The 19419-nt window shown below is 44.8% G+C and overlaps 1 protein-coding gene across 2 annotated transcripts in view; it reads right to left on the reverse strand.

Moving 5' to 3' along the window:
- Positions 1 to 17753, reverse strand: part of RUNX2 (RUNX family transcription factor 2) — a 92189-nt gene extending 74436 nt beyond the window's left edge. For both annotated transcript variants that reach the window (XM_064448204.1, XM_064448203.1), the window contains exons 1-3: positions 16673 to 17753; positions 9371 to 9527; positions 3603 to 3707 (exon numbers count right to left, since the gene is read on the reverse strand). In XM_064448204.1, the coding sequence (XP_064304274.1) occupies positions 3603 to 3707; positions 9371 to 9527; positions 16673 to 16975 (565 nt within the window). In that variant the 5' untranslated portion in view covers positions 16976 to 17753. The remainder of the gene's footprint in view (positions 1 to 3602; positions 3708 to 9370; positions 9528 to 16672) is intronic.
- Between the last annotated feature and the right edge of the window lie 1666 nt (positions 17754 to 19419).

Below are 19419 nucleotides of genomic sequence, written 5' to 3' on the forward strand. Positions count from 1 at the left end.
AGGTACCACTATGGAAGGGCAAATCATTATTTCTGTATTTGTAATAAGGTACTGCAAAGGCACTAAAGGTGGGCCTGCGTAAAGGTTTGGGTTTTCTTTTTTGTTCTGGTTTTTTTTTTTTTCTTCTTTTAATTCCTTTACATTGACCCCTTCTTATCTGTCCATCAGTTATGACCTCACGGCAACTTATTTCACCAGAGAACTTCTTTCAGCCCTCCCAGCTGGAAGGCAGCTCTGCTGGCTAAGATGTGCATATGGCAGAGGTTTTATCCTGGATATGAGGAAAGAAAAATATCTGCAGGATTTCCCAATGATTCTCAAAGATCTTATACAACCCCACCTCTAGACTCCATCACTCAGAGCACAATGCGCTGTCTCAATCCAGCACAAAGACTGTGCAATACAGTAGATGTCCCTGGATGGTCATCTAGAGAGACTCAAATAGATAATTAAAAATAAATAACTCTTGTCCGAGGAAAAATCATCAGAAGACCTTTTCTCTTATAGAAATGGGCAGGTTTTCCTAACAGAGCAGCCTGACATCACTGTCTCTATTAAAATATTTTAAAATAATAACAGAGAGGCAAGGCAGCAAGCTTCTACAAGCACAAGTTTAATACAACTAAATGGTACTTATATTTAAGAACCTGACTTTCTGAAGTGCTGAGCATCCAAAACACCAACTGGAGTCACTGCATGCCATGACTGTTCAGCACTCTTAAAGACAGGCTCTAAATGATTGTGATATCTGTCATGGTACTGCCGCTGCTCCTACTGCTGCTGGAAAGCACGCAGCATTCGTTCGCTCGAGTCAACTTGCCAACAGAAGGTCAGAGTGCCTTGCCTATAAACAAGCCTTACAAATTCACGATCTAAAGCATGATGTCATGTCTTAAAATGATAAACTGGCAACAAAGTAAATGACATTTTGTAAAGATGTGCATAATTTTATGTTTACGCTACTTAGAATGAAGGTTCTAATAAGTCATCAGTTGTGTTCCTTTAAAGGGAAGTTTTATAACTGAGATGAATCACAACTGCAAAAGATCAAAGTTAAAAAACATCAATGATGCCATGGGGTACTTTTTAATCTTGTAATGAATGATGATCATGTGCTCTTATGAAGTTGGTCCAACTGCCAACGCCAGATGTGTATATTAAGAAAAAAGTTGTTTGTGATGTGACAGCTCTGGTTCAGCTGCCAGAGAGAGGAAAACTAGGATAACATGCTCGAGATGTCGAAGTGAAATACAGATCCTGGCAGAGAGGGGCACTATTTGCCGATACATAATTTGTTAAGAAAAACACATTTGCTATCAGAGCCGCTCATTGACCTGAATGCCTTATTGCCCCCAACCACCTAATTTTCCTTATGCAATGTAAATGCCAGATACACTCCTTGAACGATTACTACCAAGCAGTAATAAATCTACATGAGTGCAGGGGCTCTCAGAAGGAAGCAGAACCTCAGTGGAACTCCCACAGCCCACTGGAGCTACTCTTTCCCTGAAAATTCAAGTTTAAAAACTAGTCATTCTGGAGGTGTCATAGCCTTGAAAGTATCAGACTGCAACGACAGAACTCACAGAACCAAACTGACCCCGGAGTACGCCTTCACTAAGGATTTAGTCAAAATATTAAAATTCGAATGGACATTCAAGCTCAAACGTGGCTTTCTTTAAAAAAAAAAAAAAGATTAAGAAAGACACGATAACTCCATCTAGACTATAAGAACGATGTTACTGAGCATTCCTAGGTTCACCTATTCAATGAGAGTAGCAAGCAGGTATCACATACAGAGGCCTTTCAGGTCTAAACTAAAAACCTCCAGCAGAACTTGGAAATCTTATTAAGTTATATGAACACAGCCTCACTTTTAATCCACTCATCACCAGAATGGTTGGTCCCGATGCAAGCAGGTTGCCTTTCTGCGGCACACAGGGTAGTGCACGCTATTCTCTGCATCATTGTCAAACCGCTCTGCTCTTTCACAGCGGCCGTGTCCTCTGCGGGGACATTTCCTCTTTCATGGATGCCTCAACACATACATGGAAGCAGCTTCCAAATGGGAATGGCTAAATGATGTATAACTCACTCCCTGGTTTTTACTCCATGAATGCAAACTCCAAGTTTGCCCGGTGTCTCCAAGTCAGCTACACGGAGCACCAGCTGCAGGTGAAAATTAAGAACGGGAACTGCTTCAGCTCAGGAGAGAAGACAGAACAAAAACCCCCTCGCTGTGACAGGCAGACACCTCAGCTGTGAGCAGGTAGCAATGCAAGTATCTAGGCAATGAAATTCATCCATACCTACTTGCTTTTTCTTATCTGTTATTCAAGGTGAAACTCTACAGCCTGGACTGTTCTTACAGAAGGCATTTCAGTTCCCGTCTCCCAGTGTAAGAGCAGGTGACACCGCAGCGTGTATTAGCACAAGAAACACTTAACTGCGTGAATTCTGCCTATGTCTTTTGACTTCTTCTGTCTTTGTGGTATTTTAAACAAAACATGAAAGATCCTTAAAGGTCTCGTTTGTATGTGCAGATGAAAAGCAAAATAATTATTTGAGGTGCTTCCATTACAAGGTTTTTTTAAATGTGATTATTCATCGAAAAATTCTTAACCTCTAAATGTAATTTAAATACAGCTATACCTGGTTAATCCGATCAATTTAGATAGACTCGTTCTAGTTAGATTAAGAAGAAACTCCGCATCTGGCTGATCAGCGCTCCCCATACGATGTGAGACTAGTTACCAGCTAAATGTGCCAGACAGAGAGAGCGCCGTATAAATCAGGATGGATTAACCAGACTTGACTGTATCTAAAAATAAGCGCTACCCATAAAACTGCTAGAACATGGCAAAACACAATTGTCATAAAAATTATAGCCAGTGATTATTGTAAATAGATTCTTGGTAAGTTAGTAAGTGCGTTGCTATGAAGTAAACATGCTGAGTGAAAATCACTGGACTATGTTTAAATAAAATGTACGTTCTGTGCGCAAATAAGAAACAAAGACCACGCTGCTGATATACTGGGTTTTTATCTCTCTTTGGCCCCCAAGGGTCTACAATAAGTCCATAGCTGAAAACCAATTTCAGATATGATAAGATTAACCAGGTGCATTAATTATCTGCTGGCAAAAGAATTTAAGGGCAAACAAAAAGGCACTATATTATATATTTTCTCTCTGTGTTAGGACCGATCCTGAAAGATCAGCCTCCTATTTTGTTCTAAACGTCTTTAGTTGGAAGCTTACAGGAGTTCAGGGAATTCAGCATGTTGCATGATTGTATCTGTGATGCCTAAATCAGATTATATATAAATATAGTGGGTTTAGTGTTCATTTACACTGGCAGATAATGTATCAAGACCTTGATGTGAATGAAAATCAGGTTCGTGATTGCCCAAATTCAGCCAGGCACTTAAGTGCGTGTTTAATGCAAGCATGTGTGTGGTCCAATAGACTCCAAGTTAAGCATGCGCTTACATATTTTGCTGAGCAAGAACCAGTGTTTGACAAAGATATACATTTCATTTATGGGTCTCTGTTAAACAAAATTAAGCAGATGTAAGTGCAAAAATAAGAATATAATACTCACTTCTTGGCTCCCTTGGCCCATCCACTGTAACCTTTATAGCTCTGTGGTATGTAGCGACTTGGGGGGGATTTGTCAGGACAGTTATTGTCAAAGTAAAGCTCTTCCCTACAAAGGGAAAAAAACAACAAGGAATGAGTGATTACAACATGAAAATAGTCACATGCATGTTCAGTAAAGAATCAGAGACATTTAAAATTATTCCCTGTTGTTACCACAATCATGAAAATTAAAAACATAACTGACCATAGGAGTTTTCCTCCCCTTCGGTTTTACTCTATGTCAGGAATACGTCCATGTGTTGACAATCTAAAAGTTCCTTATTTAATAATGGGTCATCATACAATGACAGAACAAAATTGATTCACTGCTGAGGACAAGCCAAATTCTTTGCTGCATTGAAAGTGGTGTAAATGCAAAGCAAGTCAGATAATTTAAAAATTTACTCCAGTTTTGCAGCTGTGTGGCAGAGAGCAGAATGTGGCCACATGTTATTTACTTCACACAGCTTTATCATTTCATTTGTTTGACTTGACTACAATACGATGAGGAAAGAATACATTTTCCTCCTGGGATTCATTTTAACAGGGAACCAGTGTCTCCTGTCCTTCATATGCAGGGGTAATATGATGATATCATTATTACTGGAACAGACCTTTTTCCCTACATATATTCTATCTATGAAATACTAAGAAAGCCCCCAACTTTCCTGTGAGGGTGAGAAACTGCTGCGTGCATGTACGTTGCTAATGTAAGCCTGCACTTCTTTTTTTATTTTTCAAAGTTCATATTCACACAGAGATTGCACAAGATCATCCGCAGCCTTTAGCTGAATGAAAACGTTAAAAAGAAATAAACAAAGGGAGCTGCCTGCGTCTGAGCACACATTCTCACAAGACGCTGGCCCCCGTTCGGGAGACTCACTGACAGTTGTAATCTGTTAGATATGCAACGGTTAGTCATGTCAGATAGTCAAAACTGAAAACTGTTTCAAGACAGGAAAAGGTGGGCGTACAACAGTGACTCAATAAAACAGTCAGCAATCTTCGGCCTTCATGCTCATTTAAGCTGCTATTTTACCAGACACTTAAAACTCTCTTTTTTTCTCCCCCCTCCCTGTGTGTATACGTGCATTTTTCTTGCTAGGGCTTTTCCTCTTGCTGAACTCTGAAGGCATTCAATCAAGACACAAATCTTAAACGATATGTAACAGCACAAACTTAATGCAGTTTTTTCAAGCCTAATATAGAACAGCTTCTATATAAGGCATAATACAGAACAGAGCTTTGGCTGTCAAATCTAGTAATTGGTCTTTCTTTCTGGTCCAAGTCGTATATCCCCCAAACCTGCCTGAGACACGCATCATTTATTATCAGGAGTGCAACTTCAAACTGTCTTGGCTATATTTTTCACGAACTAGAATGTGACATGGATTTTTTTTTTTAAAGGAAATATAACTGTCATTTAGAGTAAAATGATTTTCCAGGTGTAGCTGCACTCCAGCTGTGCCCACCTCTCCACGAGTTGCAGGTTAGAGGGGAGGCCAAGACCCCGACAAAGGTGCAAAAATCTCAGGAGGCTGGATTCTGCCTCGGTGGAGACGCGTGCCTGAAGGTGGCTTTCCCCGGTTTCGTTTGGAAAGGGATTATTTCTCAAATCTTCAAAGAGTGGTCATCACAGGAAGAGAGTTAAGTGTGTGTAGGACATCTAGTCTTCGTCCCGTCCTGCCCATCGCCGTCCCCAGAGGTAAATTGTGTGTCCTGGCAGCGTACGGAGCGTGCGTGGGCAGCCTTCCGACAGACAGCGCCAGCCCTACTGAAGCACTCGGTGCCTCCACACCTGCTTGTTTAGGGCTGAAAAGGGTCTGTGCCTTTTATCCCTCTCCAAGTAGGAATTCAGCCTATTGCTTGGACATATATAAATTCACCAGGACAGGTTTAAGGCCTCCTTTGGTGCCAGCCAAAATGCCAAAAATTTCTGCATGCCAAAAATTTCTGACTATGAAATTGTGTGGTGATGCCATTCAGATCACAGATACCCATATGAAATGGGTAGATTATTATTGGTAACGAAGATACTAAAGGGATTTCCGTACACCTTCGAATGAAGAATTTGGCCTTCCGATGCTACGATTCTATTTAGATGCCAAATCAGTATAAAAGTCTGCCATGACTAAAAATTAACCTGACAGAATATACTTTGTAAGACCCTGTAAAATCACGTCTGCATGATTTTCTGCACCAAATGTATCTCAACAGGATACACTGGCCAGAAAAAAATGCATTCCTTCATATCTAAGAGCTATGTTTCGACCTTGCCTGCGAGCACTTCTAAATTATCACTTCTCAGCCAGCCTAAGCTGAACAGGTAAGCATCTGATTTGAAAGGGAAACTGGTTTTGTTCCCTAACTGGGATCCTACCAAACCAAAGCATGAAAGAAGTAACGCTGATGAAGCCCCCTCGCACTCAGTAAACAATACATCACTTCATCGTGGGGAGCTGCGCCGCCCTGCCAGCACGCTCAGGTTCCAGAGCTTTCAAGAGATGATTTACATATTACGGGATTAAGAACAAAATCAATTTTAAGGTCCCCTGTTTCAGTGATGCTTATGCCTTCCACAGATATTTCACCGATACCCCTCCTCAGCTATGAAATCCTTTAATGCACTTTTTATCACCTTTCTTTATTGCCGTTAAGTCATTTCAACTATCCACTTGTAAAGGCTAAAGACTAATTGTAAGTCACTTTTATTAAACTCCCCAGCCAAGCAGTCATCTGGCACTACTGCTTCAGTGTGTCTAAACTGTGCATTCTTTGTTATTCACACATGTGAGCCAAGCCGACACAGAGGAGGACGAGATGGACATATGCTGAAGCGCAAGGCAAACCCCAGAAATTAGCTTGAAAGGAGACTCGGCAGCTTGTGCGTGTTGCATATTTTTTCAGTTAGATGCTAATGTGATTAAAGTATCAGGACACAACAAAATTAAGGTTATGATCCTTTGCTTATTGAAGACAGGAATTCTTTCTTCTCTGCGCTGTGGATTGGGCTCGTAAAAGTGAGCTACCTCCTGAAAACCACATACAAACGACTTCTGCATTCACATAAAGCGCCCCAGTTACTTATTCTTATGAATCCAGAAAAGGTGTTTAAGAGAAATTATACAAACCAAAACGTGAAGCTTCTGTCAGGCAAGCAACATTAATATGTATAAAAATCAAGTTTCTCCATTGAGCCATGGGAAGCAAGAAAAAACGTGGGAGAGGAGGTGAAGTGGTAAGCTGATGATTCAGACTTCACAATCAACTTTAGAGATACAGAGATCAAAGAGCGAGCTGTTTAGAAAGATGTAAATCTAAAGTCAGGAACAGGTGTGGATTAGTTTCTTGCCACTGAAAAATGATTTCTTTATTAGTTAATTTTTCCTGTTCTACTTCAAGACCTGTATCTACCGATATTTGTCTACGGAAGGAGCTTTCTCACTTCTGTTTGCAGCTACTGCTTTCTCTCCCTGCTATTTTCAGCAGAGTTCTAAAAATCTATCATTAATGATAACTCTTTCTCCTCTCCCTCTCTCTCTCTCCCCCTCTCTGTTCTAAGTCTGGAAGACAAGTCTGGACCAATTTCTCCATCCTGCCTCTGGCAGCAGAATGCAGCATTTCAGATCCTCCACCGAGTCCCGGCTGCTTCAAAGGAAAAGCCCTACTTTCTTCCGTTAAGATCATAAGAAATATAGGGGGAGGGGGTCAGCTCTGTTTGGACATAATTACACTTCATCAAAAGAAGCTTTCTTCATCTTCCATGCGTGAAAAGTCTGCAAGCAGTTAAGTCTGTCTTTTTTCTTCCTTTTTTTTTTTTTTTAAATATAAAAATTGCTATTTGGGAAACTAGCCAAAACTCAGAAAGCCAATATAGTAAAACAGTGCACACCCTTTGTTTTTCTTTGAAGTCTCTTAAATAAATATGTTGAGGGTTTGAAAAGTACACTATCGCTTTTCCATAGATTCTACCCAGATTGATCAGAGAAAAAGTCTATTCCAAGTCTGCTAGATACAAATATAAATTAAAACTACTGGAACCAAAGTTTAGGAGGTTTGTGTTTGTATGCGCTTGTAGCCGTATCTACTGAGGCTTTCAGCCCTCGATTTCATTTCCTATGTTTTAATAAAAAGTATATATCATAGGTTTCAAATGAAATTCACAGATCAGAGGTAGTACATCACATTTCAGTTCTTTTTCAGCACTACTGAAAGACTGACACACTACTGAACTTTTACTGTAAGGCAGCAGTAGCGATGGAGCCAGAGAACTTTCAAGCCTAATCCATCAGCAGAATAACAAAGCAGACCGGTTTTTTTAAAGAAAGCAAGACAAATGGAAGAGATGGGTAACACCTTATCCAAAAGGGTAATAAACTCCATACTTATATTGCATTACTTTTGCGGTAGTTATTCTGTATTTCAAGTTATTCTTCATTATCGATGCTTTTCAAGTTGTAAAATGATAAAGAGGATTATTGGCCAGGTCGCTAAAATAAAAAATAGCCACTGTAAGCCACGCTTAAGGAACCACTTTCACAAAGCATTTGTAATTGTAAAAGTGTGCCGACCAATTTAGACCATCTAGGCCTCTGTCATATGTTTAATTTTTTTTTGTACAAATACTCTTTCCTTCCTTAAGATGAATTACAACTGCTTTCTAAAGAATACTACTGTAAAATTAGCTTTATTGCTAATTCCCCAAAGCAGTTGTTCAGCTTCTATTGCTTTGTTTTCCCCCATGCAGGGCTAGTTTAAAAAATGAATAATAACTTCAAGTACATAAAGGAAAAAATATGTAGGTTGAATCAGCGACTGATACAGCAAACCCTCTGAAGGTTCCTGCAGCAAAAGCTGAAGTGCCAGCTTCCTTCAAGCTATCCTTTCAATCATTACCTCAAATTTGAAAGCAGCTACAAGACTTTTAAAGAGGAATTCTTGCAAACTTGCCATGATTACAAAGGCTTTCTATGAGTGTAGTGCAGTTTCCAGATTATAGGAAGCTCCTAAACAGCTGGAAGACAATGACAGCACTCTATATCTTCAAAAAAAAAATAAATTGCAAGTTACCCTGTCATTTAAAGTGAAGGTTAAATTTAGTTCAAGCCCAAGCTTACCAGCAATTCATAAAAAGTCGACCAGTTTACTAAAAAGAAAAGTACAGCTTATTTTTGCAGGTCATATGCAGTTTGATTGTAAAAGGCAGGGAAGTCACTAGAAAGCTTTCCAGGAATAGCTGTAAGCCCTTAAAGATGTAAGCCCTTAAAGAATACAACCTATAGCACATGTGATATGCAAAATCCCCTTAATTATAGGTCTTCTGCAACAACTTCACAAGCAGCTCCACTGCTAAAGGGAATTCTCCGTCTCTCACTGCCGTGGCCTGAGATACACTCTCTGACTACACGTAACTCAGATCACCAACACCCCCATTTCCTTCTACCTTCACTGCGTGATTAAAAGAGGGAGGCAGGTATTCTGTGAACCACTTTTCAAAATCTGTCTCATGAAAACGAACAGAGACGTGAGGAGTCAGAAGAACTTAAGAGAAACTCTCAACTTGGTTTCCACAAACGCTGAAGTTTGCAAATAAAAAATGCATTCATCCCTCCAAACGAAAGGCCAACGACGATTTATTTTACAGATTAATCAGTGTTTCATTGCAAAGTGAGTTTGTCATCTAGACATTGTTCTTACTTCGTTAGGGACACATAAAACGCAGCGGCCTACCTCTTCCACTTCTGCCCACAAATCGTAAGTCATTAAATCTGGCCACCTGGTTCTTCATCACGGCAGAAGCGTTTCGCAGCTCTGCAGAGTAGTTCTCATCGTTTCCAGCCATGACGGTGACCACCGTCCCATCAGGCACTTCTCCTAAGGCCACCACCTGTTAAAAGGGGAAGACAACCACAACTCGTGAGGCGACACTCTGAAAACGCGTGCCTCCATCCCAGCTTTGCAGGCTGCCATGCTCATTACGAAGCTCTGTGGCAGCTTCTCCAGCCCGCTGTGGTGTAGAGTCATGTATTAGCTGAACACAGAACAAAGTGCCACATCAAACAAAGAAACATCTTGTATTGTCTCCCTTTCTCATAGCCTAATAGGGAGTTTCTTCTTTGTTACATTTCTTCAGAAACATTCAACATCCTTATGTAGAGTGTATGGTTTAACGCTTCCCGAAGGCCAACTTTGTTCTTAGCAACCAGTGAGCAGCGAGAAAACATGAGGCATGGCTCGTATCCATAAATTATAAGCAGGAGCGCATTTGAAATGGAAAATTATAAATTACTATTAGCAGCCATATCACCCAGATTCGGTTCTACTTCTCTGCCGGTTGCACCCATCACCCTAACCCCAGAACTCCTCAAACTTCAAGCTAGAGAGAAATCCCCCTCTACCCATCCCAGGAGTGGCACCGGCAGCATTAGCAGGCAAAGCTCTCCACCCAACAAGCTGCTGCGATGGAGCACTTCACGGCTGGAATTCAAACTCTTCAGATGCAGTATAAAACAAAGGCTGTACTTCCTCACAGGCATGTAAATTTTCGCAGCACTCGCAGGAGTCGCATGTGGTTAGTGCTGATACCTCCCTCAAATTCCAGGACGGGTGAACAGAAGATATTAAGGTATTTCTCCTTACGTTTCAACTAGCTGACAGTCTCACTTTTATGCTTCAGTGGTTGCGCAGTGCTCCAACACCTGACTAGATGAATGCCACGGAGTAGGCAGCTCCTGCCCTCTGATGTGAAAACACCAGGGATATCTGCAGTGCTACTGCACTGTGACTTTTTAAAAAGGAAGTTAAACAGGAATACTACGTTACTAGGTAGAAAATATACATGTTTCTTCACGTGGGGTAAAAAAAGTCCACAAAAGTATCAAGAACATAATTTTCTTTTGCCCAGTTAGGCCAGCTCATACTGGTGCTGGAAATAATTTTATAACAAAGAGAGATTCACAAATATTACATGGCTGAACTCTAAACTGAAAAAAGAAAATCTTGAGATATGAAGTCTGTCTGTCCCCTTGCAGTTTCTACCAGTTCACACGGTCAGATACGACTTTTTATACTGTTCACGGTAATTTATTCTGTCTCCTGAAATATATGTTACATTTTGTCAAAGCCCTGCTTGCAATGGCTTTCCTGCCTGAAACTAATAACTGTAGGTTGCACTTTAATATTAAGTGGAAAGAATGAGGAGTTCTGAATATATAGGCAGAGCATTATGTGGCCCAGTGCACTGCACAATGTTTCTCTAAAACAATCTGAAAATATTTAAAATAGACTGTATTACTGAAAACTACAGCTTGTCTTATTCAAAAGAAATACTGAAGAGCAAGAAGAAAGCAAAGCTGAAATGCTGTACGAAAAGGAGCTACGCTGGTGCTTTTCTGTTCTTCCATAAAGCACCAGGTAATACCACCCAAAACTGTAACCTGAGTTTCGCCACAAAATACTGTGAGGTCTCCGTCTATCAAGCAAAGCTTTTACTTTAAAGTGATATGAACATCCCTGAACACAAAAACACAGGAACCACCGCTGTGGGTAAGATCTGAGGTCTCACTAGCTCACTGCCTTGGGTCTGACAGCAACCAGGTCTGACGGCTTCAAAGCGAGGTGTAAGGAATACTAAATAATAATCAAATAACAAATAATAATCTGCTGAACAGATTATAGAGCTGACTCTAACCCTTAGTAAATGGATATTGGCTTAAACTCTAAAGCACGGGGCTTGAGACTACTTACAAAACACTCCCCAGCCTGCAACAGACCATGTTATCTCCCAACAGCCTTGCCACGCACATTAGCATCCAGGGGAGCCGCAACCTATGCTTTTTATATCTCACGAAACAAAACAAGAAAATAAATTCACATTAACTCCAGAAACGCAAAGAAGCTGAGAGCACAGGAGGAAGTGCGAGTCTGCCAGGGGCCTCGGAAGAGGGAGCGAAATGACTGCAGCCTCAGCTCACCTCCTCTCTAGGTAACCAGAGCGCGGAGCAGGCAGTGGCATCCCGTCTCCGTCTCGGCCCGTCTCCCGGACACGGGCACGGCTTGCAACACCTGGGCATGAGGTAGCAAAGCCTCCTCAAAGGCCCCCCTGCCTCCCACTGCTTTTCAGAGGTTTCCTCCCTACCCTTTCCACTCCACGATGTCAGTTCAGTTTGTCAGCTCAGACATCAGCCTGAAGCTGCACGTGCCGCTGCCGGAGTCACTGGGCTGATCGTGCCTCATCAGGAGCTGCATCATTACTAAAATGCCCTGGCTTTGGGATGCAGCATGATGCAATATTGCTATTTGTCTCATTAGGAGAAGACTGAAGGAAAAGACAAACTGAAATCAGAGGTGAAAATAAAAACCTCGGCTAATAAAAGAAACTCCTATTACATGGGAAGCTCCCCTGCTATGCAACGGGAGTAAAATGCTTGTCTCCTCTGCATCATTTCATACCTCTTTGCCATGAAATGCCAGAAGACACTGCACACATAGCAGCGGTTAGAAAAAAAGCTTTGCAAAAGAAGTCTGAAACCTGGAGAAATGCACAACATTTTGAGAATTTTAAAAAGTAACTTTACACACTGAAAGACTGTTGGCATAAACCCAGATCTGGTAATTTTATGCCATGTATCAATCCAAAATTATTTACTTATTCTTAGAAAGAGGACTGTAAGGGCACTGCGAAACGAATAAGGACTGCGTAAAAAAATACAGGTTAAAAGCAGCCACAGTGCACATTCCTCACCTATTCTTCAACCATAAATATCTCCACTATTTCAAAATCTTTATTTTCCATATTAAACTACCTACACATTTTGGTGATTAAAGGTAGATTTTGCTTTTGCATTGGCTTTTTAACTAAAGCTCAAAAAGGCACACGAAGTCAGATGAAGCCACAAAATAAAAACCAAACCAATTCTTACAAGTTGAAAATAACTGTGCAATTTTTGCATAACACAATTCTCGTCTGGTTAGGCAACCTGTTTGCCCAGTTTCGGTCCAGTGGGATTTGAACTGGCCAAAGTATGTACCCTAAAGACGGAAGTTATAAGCACGAAGCAAAACTACTACACAACGGCAGGTACTAAGACTTTCTGCAGAGTAAAATGCTTGTTTCGAAAAAAGCTAGTGTACATGCCAAGCAGTTCCTCTCAGACATTGATATCTACCACCGCAACAACCTTCCTTGCAAAACACTGAATTCAAACAGGCTCTGAACGTAAAACCCTCCGTACTGAGAACGCCTTTTCCAGAGATTGCCAAAAGAGCATCTGATACTATTAAAAATATTTTAATGTTCTGTAACTTAAAACAGAATAACTGATTTGCACTACTTTTTGTTTCAAAATATACATCTGGGATGACAATTTATACAGCAGGTTTCAGCTTGAAGCTATTTAAAACAGCTGAGTTATAAACTCTGAAAATTGGGGTTTGCAGGAGAAATGCTGACAGACCCTTAACTACTGTGGTGCTACTGGGGAGAGGTTTTAGACTTCACGTCCCTTTTTTTCCCTCCTGCCTTTAGGACCGCTAAGGATCTTTGCTACTATCAGCATCAGACAGAAGCCACTTGTAACATCTAACGTGGCAATTTGGGTCTTTATGACTTTCAGTAAAAACTCCCAGGCAGGCACATAAACAGAGGCCAACTCAAATAAAGTACTGCTGGCCATTAAGAAGTGAGCACGATTTGGACCTGAGTGCACGATATCTATTTCTTTTATGCTGGAATATCACTAGATAGATAGAGCTCTGTGCAGAGGTACACGTCTAATACTCTTCCCCACAAAGCCAGCTTGCATTAACACCCTTATTAGTCAGTACTCAACACGGGCTCCCTCCCCAGCGCGTGTAAACGCTAATACTTAAAATTCAAATCTAATACTAAGCCAACATTATTTCAAAAAATTATAATCAAACCCAGCACTGTTTATAACATACTTCCTCTCCTGCATATGATTTATATCTGGTTTTTTACATTAAAACAGTGCTATATCCAGAGATCTCTGCGAGAGACTTATGACACACTTAACGCACCACTCAAAACATTATCATCAACGTATTATTTATTGCCAATAAAACTTCAAAAAGTGTGTTGTCTGTGAGCTATTTTACTTTCAAGTTACTGTTTAGCCGAGATTTCTATAGGTCAAATCTGTCTGTTTTTTTCCTTTTCAGAGATAATTCCCACTCTGTTATACCCCAGTCAAGCGTTTCACTGTATCACACGTGCCCCTTCCTTGGTCTGAAAGTACTGGACAGCTGCACCCAAGTTACATTTGAAAAACGTAATAAATTTTTTTAAATGGTCAAAATTGTTTTGGCTGAGTTTCAGATTAATTTCCCAGTGAATAAGGGCGTCTACATCTTCGGCATATTTAGCGAAGTACGCGTCGCACGCTGCGTGTGAAAACACAGATGCACCCACGCGGAAGGGTGCAAGGGGCGACGCGTACTGATGCATCAGTAAATTGGTCCGAGCTACACCTCCCTGTCAGCAATCAAATATAGGGCCCAAATATAAGGCATGTATAAATATATATATATGAACCCAAAAAGCTTGGGAAATGGTCTAATCCTTTTTCTATCCTTTTACCACATGTAAGTATTCTTATTGTAATAATATTCTAAATACTTTAATATTTAGTCTAGCTCCTTCCCTTATTCTAATGAACTGTGACCGCATCCTTTGAATTGCTGTAAGGTAGGAGAAGGCTCAGACGTTTCAAACGAAAACTGCGATGCGAGCACGATAACGTAAGAGCTCTCGCGCCCCTTCCATAAAGAGTAACTATAATACCGGCTTAATCTAACGCTCAGTTAAATTATAATCACAATTCTCCGAAAGCTCCTCCTCCTTCCCCCGCAGCCCCTGTGAATCAGAATCACTGTGACCCACACCTGGAGCCCTCGAGTGCTACGCCGAGTCACGAAAACAGAAGACACCCCGCTTTTTTCTGCCACTGCTCCTTAGTCCGACCCCCGCGACCCACACAAGCAGGCCCCGTGCGAGGGCTTCCCCTGCAGCCCCAGGCGGCTTCCCCCACGCCACAGCGCTTTAGTCAACTCTCATCCTCGCCCCTATTACAGTTTTGAAGCGAAGCTTCATCTTTATCACCAGTCACTTCAACGCCGGCTCATTTCACCGCTTTTACTAATTTTTCCCAGATAAACGGCCGTGATAGCACGGTTAGCGACCGGGAAGCGCAAGAACAGGGCGATGCTCTGCAAACCCTCTGGGTGAGACCGTTCCAAGCTCTTCTACCCTTTGAGTGATTTCCAGGCGCGTTATTTTTCACGCAGCGGGTGTGGGAGCGACGGGGCTCCCGCTGGGCCACCCCACCCCGGCTCCAACCCCGTGCCCCGCTCGGGCAGGTGCTCTGGGACACCCGAGCCATCGCTCTCTCCCTCCCCAAGGCCACAGGAGAGAAAACTCCAGGGGGAACGCTTTCGAATATTGCTAGGGGAGGAAAAGGCTTTGCTTTAAAGCACGCAGTTATTGTTGTTATTATTATAGTTTTAAAAAAACCCAGCTTTTCCTCTCAGTAGCACGCCGTGGGGATGTAGACAGAAAATTAAAAGCAGCATCCCCGGTGCAGATCGGGGTGGTATTTATTATTTAAACGTGCGAGCCCTGCCAAGGAGAGCGTCTTCTGGGCAGACACTTCCTCCCTTGTCCACCAGGAGAAGTGAAGGGGCCCGTGTACCCCCCCCCCCCCAGGAGCCTCGGCTCCCCCTTCCCAGCCCCCTCTCAGCCCGGGCTGCCTCTGGGGTAAGAGGTGCAAAGCCCCGGCCCCCCACCCCCCACCCCAGCACCTCCAGCTTGACCCTCGGACCCCAGACCCCCCAGCACGTTTCGAAAGCCACCCCAAATCCCCCAGTGCCACCCCTAGGAGCAGGGAGGGAGAGGCAGGGGCACCCCGGTGGGTGAGGTGCTGGGTTTGGGGGGGGGACACGACCCACTTTGCACCCCCACACTGATGGGCCGATGGGTGAGTCCCCCCTTCCTCTGGGAGGGAAAGCAGGGTTTCTGGGTTTGTTGGGTTTTTTTTTAAAAAAAAAAAAAGCGAAGCGCAGGAGAGGGTCTGTGGGGAGAAGGGGGGGTCTCCGGGGGTGCTGCTGAGGGGGACACAGGGTGCCCAGGGCTGCGGGGGGGGCACACGCCGGCACAGCCCCGCGGGGATGGAGATAACGGGATGCCTCCGGGGGTGCGCGCTGGGCGGGCAGGGGGGGCACTGCAAGGGGGGGCACCGGAGCCCCTGCAAGGGCGAGGGGGGCAGAGCCGGCATTCCGGGGGGCACAGGAAGTATAGCAGGACCCGGGGGGGGCCACGGGAGCCACTGCAGGACGGGGGGATGGGGGGGTGGGAGGCACCGAGCGGGGTGCACAGGAGGCATTGGAGTGAGGGGGGGGAGAGGACGTTTGGCGGGACAGAGGGGGGCACATGACTACAGGACAGAGGGCACAGAAGGACTGCGGGGGGGGGGGCAGACGGACGGACGGACCAGAGGCACGGCAGGAGGGGGGGAGCACTGAGACACTGCAGGACGGGGGGGTACAGGAGGCACAGCAGGACGAGGACGGGAAACAGAAGCCACTGCAAGACTTTGAGGGGGGGACGACTGGAGGCATTGCAGGACTGGGGGGGGGGGGCTGAGAAGCCCCTGCGGGACACACGGGGCACAGGAGGCATTGCAGGCCGGGGGGGGGGGGGGGCAAGAAGCCCCTGGGCAGAGAAGCCCCTGCAGGACTGGGGGGGGCACGGGAGGCACTGCAGGCCGCGGGGGGGCAGAGAAGCCCCTGCAGGACTGGGGGGGGCACGGGAGGCACTGCAGGCCGGGGGGGGGGGGGGGGGGCAGAGAAGCCCCTGCAGGAATTTGGGGGGCACGGGGGAGGCATTGCGGGCCGGCGGGGAGCGGGGGGTCAGAGAAGCCCCTGCAGACCGGGGGGCGCGGGAGCCCCTGCGGGAGGAAGCGCGGCGCGGGGGGAGGCACTGCCGGCCGGCGGCGGCTGCGGGAGGGGGTGTCTCACCTTGAATGCCACCGGGAGGGTCTTGTTGCAGCGCCAGTGCGAGGGCAGGACGGAGCAGAGGAAGTTGGGGCTGTCGGTGCGGACCAGCTCGGCGGGGTGGTCAGCGATGATCTCCACCATGGTGCGGTTATCGTGGGGGCGCAGCCTGGGCACGGCGGCCGCCGCTTCTTGCTGCTGCTGCTGCTGCTGCTGCTGCTGTTGGGCTACTACGACCGGGCTGACTTCGCTCATCTTGCCGGGCTGCAGGCTGCTGGAGGGGGGGCTGAACCTCCGGCTGGTGCTGGGATCTACGGGAATACGCATCACAACAGCCACAAGTTAGCGAATTGGGGGGCGGGGGGGGGGAGCGGTGGGGGGATCGCTGGAGGAGGCGTGTAGTGGGGGGTGTGGGTTGTAAAAAGGAAAAAAATAGCGAAAAAAGGGGTGAATGAAAAAGTGGAGGGGTGAGGGTGAGGGGCAAAAAAGTGGATCAGGAAAGAAAAAAAAAAGGAGCGGATTAAACGCACGAGGAAAAAAAATCTCAGTCTGTTTTTGTTTGGGTTTGTTGGTTGTTTGTTTTTTTTTTAAAAAAAAAAAAAAGAAAGATGGACGGGGCGGGGGGCGATGCCGGTCTGGGGGCGGCTGGAGCAGCGACGAGACAGAGTCTGGCTGTGGGGTCCGGGGCTGCCCCTCTTAGCAAAGCCCGGCTGGAAACTGCATGGTCCCGGCTTCTGCCCAGCTGCAAAACGCTGCTGCTGCCGCTTCTCCTCCTCCTTCCTTCCTTCCTTCTCGCACAGTCTCTCTGCTCTTTTCCCTCCTTCTAGCCACCGCTTCTTCCCTCAAGTGGTTGAATTTCTTTCCTTTTTCTTCCCCTCCCTCCCCGTCCTCTTTTCCTTTTCGGATTTTTCAAAAGGTTGCCTTGGGAGAAGTTAAACTCGCTGCTGGTTCGGCTTCCTGGGCTGCGGCTGCTGCTGCTGGCGGCCGCCAGGAGAGGAGCGTAAACTCTCAGCCCCGGAGAGGGGGTGTTCAGGGGAACGTCCCGATTTCCTCCGAAGAAATCTTCCTCCTCCGGACAAACAACAACAAAAAAAAAAGGGAAAAAAAAAAAAAAAAGGAGAAAAGGAGCAAACAAAAAAGTCTCGCTGGGACGGAGGCGCGGAGCCGCCGGGCTCCCCCGCGTAGCGCCTGTGGCTCCGGGAAGCGGGAGCTCGGGAAGGGCTTGGGAAAAGTGGCTCCCCCCACCCAGAATAAAAAAAAAAAAAAAAAAAAAAAAAAAAGGAGCTCCCCAAGCGATTTCGGCGTGGAAAGAAAGTTACGGGGGTTGTTGGGGTGAGGAGGAAAGTCACACGGCTGATAATTAAGAGAGAGACTTGAGCCGGTTCCTCTGGGAGGAGCAGGGCTTAAGAAAAGTTGAACTTTCGGATTGCCAGGGGAAAAAAAGCGGGGAGCATAGTTGGAAAAAAAAAAAAAAAAAGGGAAACCACCCCAAAACAGTCCTCCTTAGGCTGATTTCTAAAATATGACCAAGTAAACTCTGGGAAAAGGCAGCCTCGGTGCAGTCCGGTCCTTTTAATTAAGTCGCTGCTGGATCCAGGTCCGGTGAGTCGAACAGACTAGCAAAAATCTTTTTTTTTTCCGCCCTTGATGAACAACAGCAGCAAAAAAATCATTAAAACGTCGGTCTGTTTGAGTTAGTTTTCTTTCTGAAAAACCGGGTTTTTTTTAAAAAAAAAAAAAGGCAACAAAACCCAACAAACTTCTTTTGGGTCCCGAGAAGTTGAGGTCGGGGAAGATGAAGGAGCCGAAAAAAAAAAAAAAAAAAGAAAGAAAAAAAAGCCACAGTTTTTTTGTCCTGAATGTGGTTTTTGGAGGCTGGGATTTCTAATGATTAGGTTTTTGTGGTTTATATATACAGGACTCTCTGGCTAAGGCGATCATTATGCTGATGAGAGGCAGCAGCACGTGGTGCTTCAGTCCTCAGACTTCTGCTGCCTTCAAAATAAATACAACGTGCATCCCCCGCAGGAGGAGAGACCTCGCTTGAAGTCGCTCTCACCGCGGGGAGGGGGACGGGGAAGGGGGCACCAGGAGACGGGCTCCCATCTCCGCTTCGCTCCGGGTTTTTTCCATTAACACTTTTGGGATTGTTTGTTTAAAAAAAAAAAAGAAAAAAAGAAAAAAAAAAGCATGAAAAATCTTGTTTGCAAAAAAAATAATCGTAAGAATAATCTGGTGCCAAAGGGTTGGGGTTTTTTTTTTTTTTGCCTTTTTTTTTTTTTCTAAGTCTCCGGTAGTCTAAAGCCTAAACCATTTCCTTGAATGAATGAAAGCTATAAAACCCCCCTCAGACTATTAAGGTAAAGGGAGTCTGGTTTGTTTTCTGCCTTAAAAAAAAAAAAAAAAAAAAAAGAAAAGAAAAAAAAAAGGGCAGATCTTATTAAAAACAATTTACATACCCAATAGTAAAAAAGTGTAAACGCCTCCCAGCGCAGATAACAACCTATCACAACCCTCCCTCTAATTTCTAAGGCTTTACTTCGACTTGCTGCTTCCACCTTCTTGTAAAAAGCCGGCGCTGCGTGTGTGCTCCTTGCTCGCCGCCTGTGTGTGACTCGCGGCGGTGTGTGTCCGTCTGTCCGTCCGTGTTGGGGTGCGGGGGGAGGGGGGGGAATGTGTCCTTTTCACGGAGCCTCTACAAGCCCTTAGGCCGGCGCCCTGACCCAGCAGAAAAGCCGGGTTTATCCCGCCCGCCCCTCCGCCAAAAGCGG

Source organism: Phalacrocorax carbo, chromosome 3 (assembly GCF_963921805.1).
Source record: "Phalacrocorax carbo chromosome 3, bPhaCar2.1, whole genome shotgun sequence".
In the NCBI taxonomy this organism is placed as follows: Eukaryota; Metazoa; Chordata; class Aves; order Suliformes; family Phalacrocoracidae; genus Phalacrocorax; species Phalacrocorax carbo.